This window comes from Anomalospiza imberbis, chromosome 1 (assembly GCF_031753505.1).
Source record: "Anomalospiza imberbis isolate Cuckoo-Finch-1a 21T00152 chromosome 1, ASM3175350v1, whole genome shotgun sequence".
NCBI lineage: Eukaryota > Metazoa > Chordata > Aves > Passeriformes > Viduidae > Anomalospiza > Anomalospiza imberbis.
Genome location: NC_089681.1, coordinates 128571838 through 128591642, shown reverse-complemented (window position 1 = coordinate 128591642; position 19805 = coordinate 128571838). Strand labels below are relative to the sequence as shown.

General features: G+C 35.6%; 1 protein-coding gene across 3 annotated transcripts in view; it reads left to right on the top strand.

The window, feature by feature from the left end:
* The window catches only part of VPS50 (VPS50 subunit of EARP/GARPII complex), a 78736-nt gene that overhangs the window by 37885 nt on the left and 21046 nt on the right, over window positions 1–19805 (top strand). For 2 of the 3 annotated variants that reach the window (XM_068211029.1, XM_068211010.1), the window contains exons 17-22: window positions 1829–1919; window positions 3444–3620; window positions 7363–7481; window positions 9136–9242; window positions 16549–16670; window positions 19636–19716. In XM_068211029.1, coding sequence (XP_068067130.1) covers window positions 1829–1919; window positions 3444–3620; window positions 7363–7481; window positions 9136–9242; window positions 16549–16670; window positions 19636–19716 — 697 coding nt within the window. Of the gene's footprint in view, window positions 1–1828; window positions 1920–3443; window positions 3621–7362; window positions 7482–9135; window positions 9243–16548; window positions 16671–17629; window positions 17687–19635; window positions 19717–19805 lie in introns of all 3 variants that reach the window. The other variant, XM_068211019.1, reaches the window with a different exon arrangement.

Below are 19805 nucleotides of genomic sequence, written 5' to 3'. Positions count from 1 at the left end.
ATTGACATTAATTAAATTATATGAAACGTTTCAATATTTTCTACATGTTTTATGCTGCATGGGTATTGTGAAGATTGTCTGCTGTTTTCATTCTCAGAAGGAAAAATATAAAAACCCCTGTCTCAGAGCTATATCCCCTAGGTTGTTTTATATAAAGCTTTAAGCATCTTGCCTTTTCAAATCAAGCTAATGTGGCTTTCACTTCTCTTGGATATTTAATTGGAGGAAAAAAAAAGCAGAAGTGCTTTTAAGTATTCATTAATACATGAAAGCTACACAGAGCTGAAATGCTTAGAGTCCAGGAGTAATGAGTTATTTGTGTAATTTGACATACATGCCCTCCTGGGCAGTGTGGTGTTATGGAGAACTGCCGACACAAAGAAAATATTGAAAGTAGTTGGCTGTGTGATTCAAAATACATAGAAGAGAACATAGTACTAGAGTATACAGGAAGCCCGTTTTTTGGGTGCAAATTGATTGTTCTGATAAATCAGAATGGGCTTTTGGCAAAGAGCATCAATAAAATGATTTTTGAAATGCAATTTACTTTTTGTACTGATACACTTGTAAAGAGGTGTGTCCGATCACTTAAGCTTTTCAGAGAACGAATGCATCAGGTCTTCATGCATTCCCATATCTACACGTATATGCTGGTGAAAATTAAGAGCATTTGTTCAAGTTCTCTGACAGAGCCTTGTTTTCATATTTAAAATGCTACAAAACCTGTTGTGTGGTTTTTAAATTGTTGCTTTTCTATGACTCTTTCACCTCAATCTCCTTCACAAAGACTTCTAATCTCTAATGCTGGTTTTCACAGCATCTCTGTCTGTTGTTTCTGTTGGCTTTACTGTGAGAAGATCTGCAAGCTATGGGTGCTCAAAGCCTTGAAAATAGCACTTCAAGTCTATTTGTATTTAACTTGGGAATTTAAATAAACACAGCAAACTGTAGTCACAGTTCAACACATTGCTTATCTCATTGTGGCAAGCAAATTTTAATTGTAGTGGTGGTTCTGGTTCATTATTGAAGTTGTGGTATTCCTAGAATATTTTATTGCCTAATTAGAAACCAGTGCATAATTTACCAACTGTTACTTGTTAAACAAAACAATATGCTCTGTATTAAGAGGAAAAGATAGAGCAATGTGATCCCAAAAAGTATTAATTGCTGTCTTTCCTATATATTCCATTTATGTGGCAAATGTTTTCTTTATCAAAGATGCTTCTGCTTACGACAGGGTCCAGGCTTTTCTGGTGATTAAAAACAACAGAAGATATGCAGAGATGTAATAGCTTGATTACTTTTCCTTATTACTGTATTACTGATACCAAAGTAAAATTAGGCAATGAAGAAAATTAAAGACTATTAGCCATTTATGTTTTTTTCTTCAAAAGGTTGAAATATCTGTAGAATATTATTTCTTTCCTTTGCTCTCTGTTGGCTTCAGTGTGTTTGAAAGAAGCATCTGTCTTATGTGGGCTCTCAGAAGCTTTTGTGCTGTTAGTGGAGTGTTTATACATATTATATTGCTTTCTACAGTTTACAGAGGGAAAAGATCCAGTATTTCTGCATAATTGTAGGTGTCCCTCTATAATTTGTAATGGTTTTGACTAAAAAAATTAGTTTACAAATTCTGGAGATAGTCTCAAAGGATATCTTTCTCCAGAGGTGTCATAAAAAATACACTGTTTTGGTAACCACAGCTTTTGGTGGTTTGTTGCTTAAATACTTGTTTGAAAGTGTAGCTTTTTGTACTGCAGAAGTGACCTAATTGCCAATGTTGTGATTTACTCTTTCTGCCAATTAAGAGTATTCATTTGTGTTTCAGAACCCGTCTTGAAGAACTAAGAATGTTTTTGGAGAATGAGACCTGGGAACTTTGTCCTGTTAAATCAAGCTTTAGTATTTTGCAGCTTCATGTACGTTCTATGGATAAAATATACAAATGTATTAATACTTTAATAAGCAAGAGTCATGATGGTCTAAGAAGTAGTAAGACTTATGAACTACTGTACAAATGTTTTTAATAGCTTCTAAAAGCTCCTCAGTTTTACTTCATGAATTATTAGAAACTTACGAGTCAAATGGTTTTGAAACAGTAGTGTGTCTGTTTCAGACAGGCAGAGGTTTTTATGGAAGATGCTGGAGTTGTAAGCATAATGTTAGCCTTTATTTTTCCTGTTTCAATGTACTGTTAATATGTCTGTTTTTAATTTCTAAATTATTTATCTGACAGTAAGATGCTAAAACATGAGTGCCTGAAAATAGTTGCATGAGCGCTCACTAGCTTGTACCAACTTGGCATCTGTTTCTGGAAACATAGGTCATACTGCCTCATTTGGACAGGAAAAAAAATATTCTTCTGTGGTGAAGTCCAACTGAAATCATATAATTACTGTACTCACCTTCTAATCATCTGAAGTGATTTTGTTATTTTTAGCATGTGGTGGATGAAATTAACTTGTTTTGCCAAATAAAACATGGTGCCTGTGATTAAAGCTATAACTGAAGTGCAGGAATGTTTTAGCACAGCAATGTTAAGCAAGATCATTTTGCAACCCCTGTGGAGTTAATTGTAGAAGTAAGCAATAGGCTACTGTGTCACTAAAAGTATGGAGGGGAAGGAAGGGAGGACCCTCAACAGCATCCAGCAGCAAATCAATAATGGTTTTAGTAAAGAAATGGAATTATAAATCCGTACATACTGCTCAAGGGACTGGAGCAGCAGAAAACGGCAGAAAGTTATGGACTTGTTCAAGCAAACAGAAATCTAACATCGTAGTCCATTTAGCTGCATATGTTTTAATCTTTAAACCTTTAGTTAAAAGAAAATGTACATTTTTCCATTATGAATATCAATAGCTAGAATTTAATAGATAAAAATGGTATGTCATCTGATATAAGTTGTGTTTTTTAGGAAAAAAAAAAGGAAAAAATCATGCCTTTTCAGTCCTACTTGGTCTGTACACTTGCAAATGTTTGTGCACTCACCCAGCAATCAGAAACTTTGCAGTGGGTTTGAGAAGTAAAAAATCTTGACAACTTTTTAAAAATAAAATATCAACAAGAAATTTTCAACTTCAGTAAATTATTTAGTAACTTGTGTAAAGAAAACTACATTTTTAGATAGAACTTAAGTATTTTTTATCTCCTTATTTCTGTGAAATAAAAAACACAATTAGTTTTAGACAGTAAATACTTTCAGAATGCAGATGCATTGCGTGTTGTACCAGAAAACTTCTGAAAGTACAAAGACAAGCAGCATAAGGTTGTCACTTTCAAGGTTAACTTGAGCCAGCGTGAAAAGCATGTTTAAATAAGCAGCAAACTTTGGCTAAAAGTTAATTGTCCACAAGTTTGTTGTTATTCTTTGTTTTTATGGAACTGGAGTCTTAATAATGTTGAAAATGCCTGATGAAAAGGTGATTTATTTCTGTTGATAGGAATTCAAGTTCATGGAGCAGTCGCGTTCCCCATCCGTGTCACCGAGCAAGCAGCCTGCCTCAGCAGTTTCATCGACGGTGACGCTGTTTGAGCAGTACTGCGCCGCAGGAAACCCCTTTGAGATTCAGGCCGACAGCAAAGATGATGAGACAGAAGACGTGTTAGCTTCCAATGGGGTATGGAGTGTTTCAGGAAAAAAGAAAACAAACAAACAAAAAAAAAAGGCAAATAGTGTTTTCAGTAAATGATGATTTATTTTGTGAGGCAATGGTGGTAAAGTGTCTGAGTACAAGAATCTGTTGCCTGCAGTACTGTGCTGCTTTGCTTTTAAAAGTGCCAGAAACCCAGGCATACTGTTTAAAGTTCAGTTTCTTTTGCACTGAATCAGTACTTTTTTCCCACTCAGGTCAAGCATTCCTGAAGGGTAGCAAGATATATTCCACCTAAATTAGTATTTTTCTGGGGGTTTAAATTAGCTTTCTTTGTGGAGGTAATTTTATGATTTTAGGACTTGCTTTCCAGATTCATAGGAAAGAATCATTGTGGGTTGCTCCTTTTTTTTTTATCTGTTCACACCTATGTGATTTGCCATGGATTTTCTGATGTTTGTTACATCATTTTTAGTTGTAATTGAAAGTACAACTCTCTTTATTGTGGGTTCTTCTATAAAACTGAACAATAACTGTGTTTTTTTCAGATGTCTATCAAAATCTATCAGTGAACAAATGTGTTTCAATGTAAAACTTTGTACTGTTCTCTTAAATGCTAAATTAACATGTTTTTGTTTAAGCTTTTGTTATTGTTTATCCATTTGGTGAATGATGTTTTATTGGGCTTAACTTGTGCTACTGAGGCTGGATAACATCTCAAGAACAAAAATGAATAATTGCTGCTTAGTGATTTCAAACTCCTCTGATACCTTGTGGGTTACTGCTACTGAATAAGAGCCTACATTGTTCCCATATCTTTTGTTTAGTGACTTGTAATCAGCATACTTGCACTTGTAGAAGGCTAGAATTGTCTTCATTTCTTGGCTGTGGATTGGTTAAGGTGTTTTTATTTCTCTCTGCACATTTGCATGAAAACTCTGCATACAAGTTAGGACAGCCCTTCTTTGGTCTTCCCATTTCTAACATTTTACCCTTCAGAATCTGTTTCTCCTAGCTTGAAGAAAAATTTACAAGACATTGTCTTACTCTGTGCTAAGCTTTTGCAAGCATTAAATCATTTGATGAAAAACTAGGTAGCAAATGCTGATGAACATGTTGGAAGCACTGGTTTGTTGGCTTTTGCCAGTATGAAGTGTCACACTGCTGCCTTCTGTCAGTAAGACAGAAGCACTGAATTGTTAGTATTCGAAGGGACTTCTGGCAATGAGACTGCAGGCTCATGAGAGAAGCAGTGGTCCAGCAGGTCTTACTGGCACTCTTTGAAACCTGCATGAGTTACAAAACATAACTGTAAAACAGACAGAAATTTGTCTCTCTGAATGGAGGCACAGGTCAGGTTGATTAACTTGTCAGTAGGTGTACAGGACATCTCCCAGGGCTGGTATTGGAACCAAGGTATTTTATGACTGAGGTGACTTCTCCACAGATGACCGTCCTACTTTCCCTTTTGACATTTTTAGTCTCCTCTCTGCATTACTGTCCCAGAGGCAGGATAAGTGAGGGTCTTGTTAACAGATCCTTTGGGATGGATTAGAGTGAAACAACACTGAATGATTGGTGTTTATACATACATATAAATGACAGGTTTATTTTAGAACAATTGGGTTTCAGTGGAAATGAGATATGTAGCTGTTTTATCTAGCATGTTGTTATCTATAGTAATATAACAATATAAAACTATAAAGATATAACTTAATGAAATATTCAAAGAAAAAAAAAGGAGGAAAGGGTAAGAGTAGATAGTGAAAAGATAACACAACTCATGGATCCGACTGGGACTTGGTTTTTACAATTTCAATGCCCATTGGTCAAAGTGATGGCCACAGTCTTGATCTGCTGGGGCTGAGGGAAACCACCAAACATGAAAGTTCACTGGGTTAATAGACATTCATGTTCAGGGGGAGCAGACAGGTACCTCCACTCAAGTGGTGTTTTTAGCTGCTGCAACATGGATCATGTGCAGTCCTCTGGTGGAAGGCTGCAGAAATGAGTCTGGGGGCATTTTGGGGGTCTTTGGTGGTTTGTGGCCCCTTCTAAATAACTTGACTGCTTTTTAACCTGACTTAGTTGAGCCAATTATGCATTGTCAGAAGAGGTGAATACCTTAAGGCTTATGTGATACCTCTTCATGGGAAGGACATTGGCATGATAAAAAGCATCTTCCTGTCTCACAGGAGCTGTTTATTACTGACCTTTTTCCCTATCTGGATCAAAAAATGGCTTGTTGCTAAACAAAGGCTGTTTTTTCATGGTCATCCTCTGGTGGTGGCACCTTCTCTGTCTTAGGGAGATCAAAGGTTTTGCCAGCACACAGTTGACATGTGCAAACCTGGCCTCAGCAGAGCACCTGCTGCTCTTGCAAATAGCTGATTGCTTGAGCCATTAACCTTTAGTGTTTCCGTCTCACATGTGTCTGTTCTGAAGTGCTAACACAGAAAGAACTCCTCTTTAAAAAGTAGAAGGTACACCTATTTTGTTATTCTTTACATAGAAAGATAAATAACCTGCTCAGACAATGCAGAATAAAATTTTACAGAGGTTTTCTGTGTCAGTGTCTTGACTGACCAGTTAAGGTAGAGGCACATTTTAGCACTGAAAATTGGCATTATTTCAGGTAGAGGTTGCAAAATTTTGTTTCCAGAGAATACAGGCATGTTGCCAAACTGAGAAAGAAGTAGCACGATAAGGACATAAACGAGTACTTTACTTGTCGGTTTATCTGTAGTGTGGGAGGAACTGTCAGGATTTCTTTTGAGAATTTTAAAGTCTTTTTAAGTGCTTTGTTGTTGCAAAATGGGGCCCCTGGACCCAATTACCTTAGCTCTGTATCTTGAGCTTCAGTGAGATGCTTTATGTCCCTTTTCTGTAGCTTCTTAAAATATCTTTGTTATGATACAGTTAACTTCCAGTATTGTAACACTTTTCAACTTTGAAGAACCTTGCCACTGCCTGTGGGTTGGTTTGAGTGGATTGCCTAAACACTTGGAACAGATTTTTGCTGCAGGATACCTGAATTCATTTTTACTTTAAAATTTTACTACAGGCTGTGCAAATTTAAAATAGTTTTCAAAGGTCTCTTCAGATTAAGGTCACTGTTTAATAGTTGTGAGTTAATGCATACTTTAAAATACAAATGCATTTATCTTATAAATAGCTGTTTCAGATCATTAATAGCATTAGATGGAGGAGACTTAATTAAAGTATTTTTCCATGTTAAAAACAAATCTCAAAATCTCTCTTATTCTATGATGTTAAGGCATTTAATTAATGCCACCTGACAGATTCTTACATCAATGTGAATTGTAGTTAACAATTTGTGGTCAATTTATCTTTTTACTGTCACTAAATTTTAATTGAATCAGCACATTATTTATTATATATTAATGCATAATAAGTAGTGGTAATTCTCTGTGCTTTTTTTTACTGCTTCTGTATGGATGAATTTTGAGGATTACTGTTTTGTTCTGAATATAAGCAAATAATAAAAGCTCAACTATGTGGGTACTTCATAAATCAACTAGAAAGCAGCACAAATTATCTGTAGCTGAAATAGAATGATGCAAATATTTACTCAATCTACATAATGTAATTTGCCTGCTGCATTTTTAAAGAACATTGTCAGCAGCCTTTCAACCAGCAAAGTTATTTGTATCCCAATCAAGGTAAAAGCCAAAAAGTGACCAAAGTGCAACATTAAATGAGTGATAATATTATAAGAAAAATAATGGTAGTAATTTTTTTTAAACAGTATGAATCAGATGAACAAGAAAAAAGTGCATATCAAGAGTATGATAGTGACAGTGATGTTCCTGAAGAATTGAAAAGAGATTATGTGGATGAGCAGACAGGAGATGCCCCAATAAAAAGGTAAGTAGCATGTGTGTGTCCTTGGTCTAATTCACATGCTTTTCATCTCAGTATTCTAATTACTTCAGCTTCTATAATCTGCAGCAGTGGAATAATAATCAAATGAATATTATGCTGCCTGTACAGTTAGAAGGCACAGCACATAGATCTCCAGAATGGGGAGGAACATTAAGCTGCTCATCATTATTGCAGAGAAAACCTGAAGAAAGGAACACTTTGAAGGCAGATAAAGGCTCTCTGAAGCAGGTGGTGGAAAACTGGTTAGTTAGGACTAGATGTGAACTGAAGGTCCTTCTATAGCAGCTCTTGTGTATATGTGTAATTTCTGTTGTGTCAAAAGCAGTTGTTTGCAGACAAATGTTTTGAGTTTTGAGCTTCTGCTTCTGCAGAACAGTAAACTGGTACAGGTTAAGGAAAAAAAATAAGGTTCTTCCATAGCTTGAAGACAGTACTTCTGAATTTTAAGTTCTCTTTTTCTTTAATACACACATAGATATATATAAATTAATATATATATTCTATATATCTCTTTATAGATACATATAAATGAATATATAAATGAATATATATATTCTATATCTATATATAAATGAATATATATAATATATATATATTCTATGCATATTCTATGAATATATATATTCTATATATCTATATATAAATGAATATATATAATATATATATATTCTATGTATATTCTATGAATATATATATTCTATATTCTATATTAAAAAGTATTATATATTTATGTTAAAAAAAGCCAACTTTGTATCCTCTAAAAGGATCTGAAAACAAGTTTCTGTCTAGGACACTGTACAACTTAGATGTACATTCAGACTTTCTGAAGTAGGCTAGCATTTTTTTTATGTAGGGTTTGCAGGACAGCTAGAATGCCATCACTTGGATCAAAGCAGAGTAGCAGAGTAGTTACAAGATGACTCTTTGGGATAAAATATTGTTAGCATGATTCTTTCTATAAGGTATACCATGTAAACTGCCTCCTTTCAAAGAAGTGGTGGAGATATAGTTAAAAATTATTTAATTGGAACAAACAAGAGTTGCTGTCCATAGATTTGTGCTGTGAAATTGCAATTTTTGGAAGAATATAATTTTGAGGTATGGCAGCTGGCAGAGGGTTTCTCTTACACAAAATTAAAATGTGTCTAGTTGGATAAATATCATTGAGTCCAACTTCCTGCCTCTTTCAGAACTAAAATTTATGAAAAAGTTAATGACACTTTTAGTTTCACCTTCCTCAAAATTAATTCTATTTCTAGGTAGTAACTTTCAGCTGTAGCTGACAAATCTGCCTCTGTTTTGTTGTGACTTGGGTTGTTTTTATTCTCTTAATGAATTATGAATTTGATTCACAGTGATTAAAATGACTGTTGGGGCAAGACAGAGGCCTGCAGAACTCCAGCATTAGAATAAAAGTCAAAAATTCCTTCTCTAACACAATTCTATGTAAATTAGGTTAGGCTTCTTTCTTAAATGTTAGAAAACTAACCCTGTTGTGCTTTGGCATAAATAAAATTCTGTGCTGGAAGGCATACTGTCATGTGAAAGAAGGGGGGAGGAGTAATATATTTTCCACTAAATTTCATTTGTATGTCTTTGAATGTTTTCACATTTGCTGTATTTTGTTTTTTTCAAGTGTTTCTCGAGAAACTCTGAGGAGCAGAAAGAGATCAGATTATAACCTCAATAAAGTGAATGCACCTATTCTAACCAACACTACACTGAATGTAATAAGGCTTGTTGGTAGGTAGAATAATTGTTTTTTAGAAGTGTTTTTGATTTTTGTGCAAACGGATTATAGCAAATATGTTAAATGATATATAAGGCCCTGAAAAATATACGTAGTTGGGCTCTATTTCTCCTATTTGAAAATGTTAATAAAATAGAAATAAAGCACTAAATAAATTCTTTAATTAAATAAACAGATTTGCTTATATCTTGGGAGTTATTTTTACCTGGAAAATTAATCTTCATGCATATGTTGGTTTTAACCTATAATGGTAGTTTATTTGTCTGAAATACTGAATCTGTTAGAAGAGTGGAGATAGCAAGCAAAAAGATTAATGCTCTGTGTTGCTGATGTGTTTTGTGAAACTATTTATTTTAAAGCAGAATAGTTGCAAAAGTAAGAACTTTAAGACTAGGGTTTTTTTCCATTTCATTATTCAAATTCTCGCACTCAGAATAACTGTTTTCACTACATAGTCATCATCTAGAAGATCTCTCTCATACATCCTAGTAATCCCTAGGGAGTTTAGGGAATCTCTACCCCTTTGGGTCATCAAGATGTGACTGGACAGGCTGCTGAGCAGCCTTGTGTCTTTAGACCTTCTCTAAGCCAGAGGTTGCACTAGGCCACTTCTTGAGGTCTTTTCTTGCCCAGCTTTTCAATGAAAACACTGGCCTCCAATTCTAGATGTGATGGGATTGATTTTTCATCATCATGCCTTCTGTGTGATGATAATTGAACCATAGCAATTTTCTGCTACTGACTTCTGTTTTATTTATAGAGAAGGGGGAAGTAACTGCCTAAATATATCTGAGTAGGCAGGAGAGAGAAGAATTCTGTATGTGTTGCATTAATGAGGTTTGCCTTCAAAGCTTGAAAATGATTGTTGCAATTCAGAGTAAGCCCTTTTAGAAAAGGTTACTCCAATACCTGGTTATAGCAACTTTTGCTGTCTTTGAGGGCAGCATGAAAGTCAGGAATTAATTTTCTAAATCTTCTTTGCAGGCTTGCTAAAGCCTTTTTTTACCTTGAGCATTTACCATATAGACCTGAAATGAGAGTTCATTCTGTTCTGACTTTTCTGTAATTGATCTGTGGCTTAGGTTGGAGAGATTTGTTTGCTGCTTTCTGCTATAAGGTTTTGCTGTAAGAAAATTGAGGATTGAATGTAGAAACCACTCATGGCACTTTCATGCAAACTCCAGCCTCTGCCCCTCCCATAAAACACTGTGCTAGTAGGTGAAGCAGTAGTTCTGGTTTTCCAATTTTACATAAGGAGTCCTATTTGAGGATAATGTTGATAACCCCAAAATTAAACATTATTTTTAAAGCTCATATATATACTTTATTCTCCTTCTGGAATTATTATTAATTTTCAAATTTGCTGCTGCTTGGGATGTTTTATATTGTTTTGGTAATGAGTGATAGTAGTGTTATTTAAAACATGGAATTGGAAAGGGACCTCCTGCGGGAGGAAGATGTCATTTAGTACTGCCTGTAAATATGCTTATTTTGAGCTCCAGCTCAAAAAGACTTCTATTCCCAGCACTCATGCTGGTAAGAATTCTATTTCAGAAGCCTTGTCATTCTAAAGAATAAAACCAAAAAATTATCCTCCTATTTTCTGCTGACCCGATCTTATGACAAAAGAAATTTTGGGGTTTAATGGATCGTTTTGTTTTTTGATGCACACTGTTCTGCTGTTTTTACAGGAAGTGATCCTATTTCTTTTCAGTCTTTGATTTGTTAAACCGTGTGGCAAGATTTCTAGTGTCCTCTCTATTTATCCACCAGGAACTTAAATTTTCTGCTCTTGTTGTAATCTTACTGAAATAATGTGCAATACTTTGGATGAGATCTTCCTGCATTGTCCAATTCTTACATAATTGCATCATGATCCTAAGTTCCTTCCATTTTGCACCACTTTTGATTTCTTACAGCTTTTTTATACTGGCAGTGTGTAATGACCTCCTACAGTCAGTAGATTCTTCACTTTCCCAGTTTTTTCCAAGAGTTAAGCTGCTAGCTTATAGTAGAAAGACACATTTTTTTTAATAATTGTCCCCTAAATGCATGGATTTACAATTTGTGCTACTGAATTTCATCCAATTCTTATTAAAATGATCATCAAGTACTCCTGTACATTTTGTCAGTCCTTTCTGTTTTGATGGTGCCTCTTTATTTTGTTCTATTATCACTCTTATTTTTGTGCCAGAGTAATTTGTGAAAATGTTAAAGAGATGGCCAGTTGCTGGGAACTCCAACAGTAGCTTTTTTAGTTACTTTCCTTTCCAACACACTCTAGCTTCATTTATTTACTGAGTAATGTTATATTAATACTTTCACCAAATCCCAGACAGATGAAATGTACTGTGTCCTTTGTGTAGAAAATCATGTACCTTAGTCTGGTACAGTCCAATTCTGTTAGATCCATGATTTGTCTTAATTTTGCCTCCATATTTCTGTTCCTGTCATTTCCATAGCTTCTTCAAAACAATCTGAAATTCTGCATCCTAAAAATTATAACAGTGGATCAGTAGTTATTTGGATTACTATTTTCCCTCCTTAATATGTTTTCCTTTGCTGTTTTTCAGTCATAGTGATGAAGATGCAGATTTAAGTTGCTCAATCAAGTAACAGAAATAATTGCCCTACTTTTTAGGAAAGTAGTAGTGGCCACTACTTTTAGGAAAGTAGTAGTGCCCATTGTGTCATACTGAATGAGTATGACAGTGTTTGTTAGGCATTTTTAGCTATTTCTTTGTGCTCTATGCTTTGTATGGAGGCTAAATGAATTTAAAAAAAGTAGTGTAATATTTATAAACTACATCAGTGAATTGCTAATGTATAATTGAAGTGGGAGCAGTTACAATTGTGTTTGAATTTCAAGTGAACAGTTCAATTTGTCAGATTTCTCTTACATTAATGAAGGTAATTAGTTCTCTTTCTAGTATAAAGTAGCCATCACACTAATTTATAAGGTTAATTTTTCCTGTCAAGCCATTGCATGTTGACTTAAAATGTAATGGAAGAATAAACCTGTGTTAAATTTATATGGAATAGTTTGACTAAGCACTGTATATCAACAAGAATAATTAATGACTATGTCATTGTATATATTGATTCAGTGATCTCTTAATTAATATCATTCTGATCTAAGAAATAGTTTAGTTATTTCTTATATTTATGGGGTTTAATGCTTTTTTGGCCTTATTTTTGCTTGTGTTAAGAATGTGTTTTGAGGACAAATTCTTAGATTTTGCTTGCTTTAAACCCCATTATCTTGCAAGAAAAAAAATGATAGTGGTGACAAACCTCACAGCAGAAGTTGTTAGCTGAAGTGAGTGATTGGTAACATAACATAGAACCTCATGTGACTTTAAAAACCTTAAGTCACACAGTCTTTAAACAGACTTTGCACTTTTTCCTTCAAAGCAACGTTTTAGCTCTTAATGTGCGTCTTCTTTCCACCATTCCTTTTTCCCAGCCACCTGGATCAGGGATTCCCAAGGTCTTGTCAATGAGGACTGATACACAGAAGGCATTTGGTATATCAGTCTTTTCTGTGTCCCCTCACCAGGGTTTCTCCTCCATTTAGTAGCAGGCCTTTTGTTATTGATTTATTTGAAGAAGCCCTTGTTGTCCTTGACATTCTTGACCAGATTTAATTCCAGGTGGGCCTTAGCTTTTCTTGTCTTAATGTCTACTCACTCCAACATATCTATATTTGTTCCAAGTGGCCTGTCCCTGCTTCTACCTCCTGTATATGTCCTTCTTTAGTGAGTTGTGACAGATGTTCCTTGTTCATCCATGCTGGTCTCTTGCCCCCTTTGCCCAGTTTCTTGCACCATTCTTGAGCCTGGAGGAAGTGGTGCTTGAGTATTGACCATCTCTCTTGGGCCCTTTTTTCCTGCAGAGCCTGTCCCCATGGGATTATTCCAAAAAGATCCCCAAAGAAACTAAAGTTAGCTCTCGAGAAGCCCAGGGTTGCAATCTGGCTTGCTGCCCTGCTTCCTTCATGCAGGATTCTGAATTCCCCAATGTCATGGTCACTGTAGCCAAGGCTGTTCCCAACCTTCACACCTCTAGCAAGGCCTTCTTTGTTCATTAGTAAAGATTGAACAACACACCATTCCTCATTGCTATCTTCCACTGTCTCTGTCAGAGGTTGTTGTCAATACTTTACTATTTGTGCTTTGCTGTTTTGTTCTTCTAGCAGATGTCAGGATGACTGAAGTCCCCTGGTGAGAAACAGGGCCTGTGACCATGAGGCTGCTTCTACTTGTCTGTTAAAAAACTTCATCCACTTCCTCTCCTCATCAGGTGGCCTGTAGCAAACACCCCTGACAGTGTCACCCTTACTAGTCTGCCCTGTTATCCTAACACTTCAGCTCTGGACTGACTCATCATCCACCCCAAGACAGAGCTTGATACATCCCAGGTGTTGCCTCACCTGCAGCACAACTCCACCACTGTGCTTTCCAGGTCTGTCTTTCCTAAACATGTAGCATGTAGTCCTTCTTTACAATATTGCAGTCACACAAGCTATCCCAGCATACCTCCATAACTGCAATGAGATCAAAGCCCTGTGACTGCATACACATCTCTAATTCCTCCTGATTGTTCCTATTGTGTGCATTGGTGTACAGGTACTTCATAGAGGTATTTGAGTGTGTCACTATCTCAGTGGGAGTGCAAGGGGATGTCCCATAGTCCTGTCTTATGTCTTTGGCTACTTGTACCTGCTGGAGGTATCCCACTTAAACCTTATTTTTCTGCATGCATGGTCACTGTAATTTTCCCCTTACCCCATCTTTCCTAGTTTAAAGCTCACTTTACCAGGTTGGCCTGGTAAAGATTTATTGGCAAAGATTTGCGTGTGCTAATTTGTGAGGTGCATCAGTTTTGTATAGATTAGTCTGATAAAGAATGCTCTCTACTTGCTATCCTTAAGGGCAGAAGGAGTTCTGCAAGCAGTACTTCAAAAGAAATCTGCCAAATGTTCAGCAGTTTAAGCTATCTAGAGCCTCTGGAAATTCAAGCTACTTTCAGCTGCTGAAACTTTAAGTGTTGTTTTCAAGTATTTCTGGAAATTTTTATTTTGATATGGCTTTGGACTGTGTGCTGTTTGGAAATGTTCTTATATATCCCTTTTTAACCCAAAACAGTAACTTCAGCACAAGTATAGGTAACAATGTGTAGACATTAAAAATTGGTGTCCTGTTAGAGCAACAAGGAGGAAATGTTCTTGGAACACTTGTTGTGTCAAGTTGCTGAGTGATGTAGTAATAGGGAAATGTTCTTGGCACTGGAAGATTTTAATAAGTACAGTACTTGGGCAGTGTGTAGTGCATAGTCCTTTGGAAAAGTATAAGACACTGCCCAAGAGATTACCTTCAATATTGATGCCAGCTGCATAGATACTTGGGAGTCTTAACTGTCCAGAATGTGACTCATCACTCATACTGTGTTTGGGTTGCAGACAAGTTTAAAGATACATCTATCACAGTGTAAGTGGAAAAAGTCAGCCTGTCCAATACAGAATATTCAGATAGTATGGATGAAGGTGACACTTGCTTTTAATTAGGGCAACAGTACCATCCTTTCACAAACATCCAAAAATTTCCACATTGGACTGTGCATTTGATTTTCCCTTTTAGAAGACAAATAGAATTTTTTAAGTCCGCTTTTCAGTTTGTTCATAATGCTGTGGGTCAAAGCATTAATAATTAAGTAGTATAGAGTTAACAAAAGGGCTAATGTGACAAATATCAATTATTACAACCTGTGTCAAATCTCTAAAAAAACCCGAAACGTATGCTTCCGTGTCTTAGCAAACAGGGGCGTAGTCATGTAGTATTCAATAAGGAGTCTAAATTAGATAGAAACCTGGAAGGTAGCAATGTCAGGCTATTGCTTGGTTCTTGCTCTAGTGCTCTACCATTTTATCAGGTATGTAGCTGTATCAGTTATTTGCTTGAAAAATTCAAATAACTCCTCTATTATTAAAAGCTAGCTTTTTTCTTTGCTACCCAATTTCTCTGATTAAACCAATATTTTCTCTGTCTATTAGTAGATTACTTCTCTGGGCATAGTTTTAACTTGAAGATGGGTGTTGTTGACTACAGGAAAAATAAATTGTTTTAGCACCTTCCTGTAATTTTTCCAAGCTGTCATATCTAAACATGTCTGGAATATGACAGTTTGTGAAATGACCTGCTGTATCCTACATGCTAGGGTAGACTGCATTTGTATTTTGGTTTGAAAATTGCTGTTTGTCTCTTACTGTAATAACCAAACAGTCTGTTGGTAACAAAATAACATTTGTTATATGTAATGTTTTTAGAACAATAAAAGGGCAAGCAGGATGTCATTTTTGCGGTTGCCAGCAGGAAATGTGGGGTCTCTGCAATATCAGAGATTTCATTAAGTGTGTTTCTTTCATGACCCAATGAAGAGCCATGTCCTGTGCTGGAAACAAAAATAAGTGAAAACTACAGGCCCTGTGAACTAGGCCTGTAGGGAAAAATCCCTTTTGGACTCCAAATCCTATGATCAGTTTGATTCAGATAACATATAGATGAAGATCCTGAGGCTGGGGTTTTTTATTATTTAAAAAAAAATCCAAAGTCCAATATGTTACAACAGAGAATAGTAAGGAAGAGAAAGAATTGTTCTTCTCCCTGCATGTGCTAGGGAACTGACATCCTCCTTTACTCATAGTCTCTCCCCCTGGAAACATTTCAAACTTAAAACTATTTGAGATTCTTACCACAGGATAGAAAGGAAGGAGAGCAGAAAATGCTGTATCACTGATGTGAAGAACATAACTCCTACAGTTGTTGGGTAAAATCCAATCTTAGACATATCATTTTTATACTGTGATTTTCTATTGCTTGAAAAATATCCATATGTGCATATATAAACACACTAAAGCACAAAATCTACAGTGGCTCTATATAGCATTTGCCAGACACTGCTTTAGCAGATTATTATTTTTTTACCTAAATGAAGCTGAAACTTGTAGAGGATCCAGACACTTGTGTGTTGCATTTGTTACCAGAAGGCTGAGAATGGTTGAAGACATTTTGATATGGGTTAACATCTATATTTTGAGAAGTCTTGAAACAATTGTGGTGTCTTAAGCCATCATTTTACCTTTGTTTTTAAACCTTTCCAATCTGTAAACTATTATTAAGTTGTTGTTAATAAACTGTGAGGGCTACATAATACACTTGGTAATGTTGCCTTTGAGTTTGTCTAACTGTCTTTGTAGCACTTGTGCTGAGGAAACTGATCTTCTGTATTTTAATTTTTAAGGGAAATACATGCAGATGATGAATATTCTGAAACCTATCGCATTTGATGTGATCCACTTCATGTCCCAGCTCTTTGATTACTATCTGTATGCAGTCTATACATTTTTTGGCCGAAATGACATGGTAGGTAGAAGCATTTTTCATTTTCAAGTATCACTGTACACAGAGAATGAAAATACAGAGGAGATCTCTTTGCTTAAAATACTACCTAATATGTAATTCTCAGAAAAAATTAGTGCCAATAAAATGGATTTGAATGTAGGAGTATGAAAAGGCTGATAGCTCAGCAATAAGGGAAGGAAGTAGTGGGAGCATTATTGTCAGTGAGACATTAATCATATCATATTTTGAATAGATAGATTCTCTATTCTTTTTTCCAGCACTATTGAAAAGGAGGAAAGGCAATGTGAAATACCTAGGAGTAGTGGTAAAAAGTGGGTAGCAAAGGAGATTGTAGAAGGAGGGTGGTTTGAGCCTAGACAGTATAAGGTGATTGAATTTTTCTGTATGTATTTCTCTAGTTTACATAAGAATAGCAAATGTAGGAAAAGGGGGCCATGAAAGTTAAGTAGCAACCCAAGTTTAAGAAATTTGAAAGACAGTTTTTCATGTCTAGTATTCTTCTGCCAAACTACTTGCATTAATGAAAACAATGTTTTTTTGAGTGATCTTGTAGTTGAAAAAAAAAAGCTTGTCTTATTAGCTGCATGTAAAAACAATTTTCTCCTATCTTGGCCCCTAAATTACTCCACAAGTAACAGTGTCGAGGGATTCCAAATCCATCATCATTTGTTGCAAATTGTAATGAATTTTCAGTCTCAACATCTGGTTCTAAAAGGTTTTGAACTGTTTGGCAGGACAAATATATTTGCACTTTGTGTTTGCAAGATGTGTGGAGGTTTTTTCCTTTTGTTGAGTTTTTTGTGGTTTTTTTTTTTTTTTTTTTTTTTTGGGATTTGGTTTGGGGCTTTTTTGTTTGTTTTGTTAAAATAATTGATTTCCATTGGCTTAGTTGCTCTGCTATTCACATTGTGTTGCATTTATTGTTTTTTTTTTGCACCTCCTGATTTGTGTTTCTAAAGCCCATTCCAGCTTCCTCACTCTGTGCTTCTAACAGAGAACAGCACAATGCTAGGCAGGTAAATGTTCTAGCAGATGGGTGGTAAAATTGTGATGTTTTTGTACAGTGCCTACTATTTGTTTTGACAGATTGTTTTCCATGGGAAACACAATGCTTACAAGGATTTATGATTGTAATAAACCCTCTTGTAATGCTGCTTAAATGTCCTCACTCCCCATCATGTTTCTAAACCTTTAGAAATTAGAGATGGGTGATGGTATGTGATTTAGACCACTCAGAGAGTTCCTGTTTTATTTTTCTTCAGAAAATAATGTCAAATGGGATTCTTAGAGTATGCTGGTATAACTTCTTTAAATGTTTAAAATTATTTGTGAATATTATGGTTAATTTATATATGTGACTTAGTACATACATAAGGAGAGTGGTTATACAGAGTTCATTGCCAGCTCAGTGAAAACCAGGGATTTAAAATACACGTGTTGAGTTCTGTGTCTGTTCATGATGCTGTCGTTGCCTTCAGACCTTGTTCAAATCATTATCCTATGTAATCAGTATTGGTTTTCTTCACTGCCAAAAATTAAACACTGTTGTAACCAGAATTGCTTTCAAAACTTTTTTTTTATTTGTGGGCTGCAAATTAAGCCTGCCTTATCTCAAAAAATAGTTTAATGATTAGAGGTAAAATTGGTGATGAACAGAATTATTCTGCAAATTGTTTAATGCTCTGCTTACTAGCCTTACTACGTCACCAATTTATGAAATTTAAAAATCTATAGTTCTGCAAATAAAAATAGCAAACACATGTATGAAGTGAGTCAACTGTACTGATGAGTGAAATGTTCATGGTGGAGCCATGAAGTTCTGTTCTTGTGAACATGTCTCCTAGATCAGGTTGTAGATTTCATCAGGGTGTACTTCCAGTGAGAATTCAACTAAAATGTAAATTGTCATTTAATTTATAGAAGGATTGGGGCAGATGAGATTTTAAATTAGAAACTTTGGATGCAGTAAATGGGGACCCAAATGATACCTGTTTGTATTCAAACAGAGGGGAGGAGGTCACATAAACTCAAATACTTGCTTTCCTGATTCAGCCCACTGAAAGGAAATCTAATAATGCAGTGTACAACAGTGCCCTAAATATTGCTCAGCAAATTGCCTTTTGGTGTGAATCACATACCAGAACTGTATTCAAATCCTTCCAGGTTGTTGACTTAAATTTGTGTTTCTTATACATCCTATTCCACTTCCTATATTGTGTTAGTTTGTTGGAGGTTTTTGTTAACAGTAGAAGATCAGAAGTTACAATAATTATGCATGTCAAATCAGCCCCTCAGTTGGTATAATCCATTGCACTTAGCAGGAAATTAATGTAGCTATATATATGTATGTGTATGTATACATAAATAAAATGCATATATATAGCACAGGTATATATATAACTATATATCCCAGCTGAGCATCAGCCCCATACACTCCTGAGCTGTGAACATGAAGATGGCACATTTCTGAGGTAGTTCTTTGTAGCCATTAAGTAATAATGACTTAATAAAGATCAGTGGTTATAATTTTTACATATGCAAGATATATCTTTGATGATTACTAGCTAGAAAGAGGAGTGAAAACCATTTGATTTGGGTGTGGTGTGAGTGCGAGGCTTGGAGGTGGTGATGTGGGGCACCATTCCGGGCTCATCACCCAAACGAGAAAATCTAGAGTCCTGCAGTTAAATATAGAACTATAACAATAAAAGATACTGGATGTTTTATTGGTATGAATGATACACTGTCATCTTCATGGAAGATACTTAGGTCATTCTTCACACCAGTGCAGTGTTGAGTGCTGTGACCTCTGTTGTTTTTCTTTTCATTTTGTATGGTTGTGATTCTGTGCTAAAATTTTAATGTAAGTAAGTTGTGGATAGTCTTTGCAAGCTCAAGTTTTGCTGTATAACTTTAAACCAAAGAGATTTCCTTTCCCAACTTAAGTAGAATGTATTTCTTCCAGTTTGAATCAACAGGACTGGGCCTCAGTAGCAGCAGATTACGCACCACACTGAACAGAATCCAGGAGAGTCTGATTGATCTGGTAAGTACCTGGATGTTGTAAATGCTCAGTGGTATAGAGGTCTGTGTACGACATTCAGGAATTATATTTCATCATGGCTTTTTGATTTT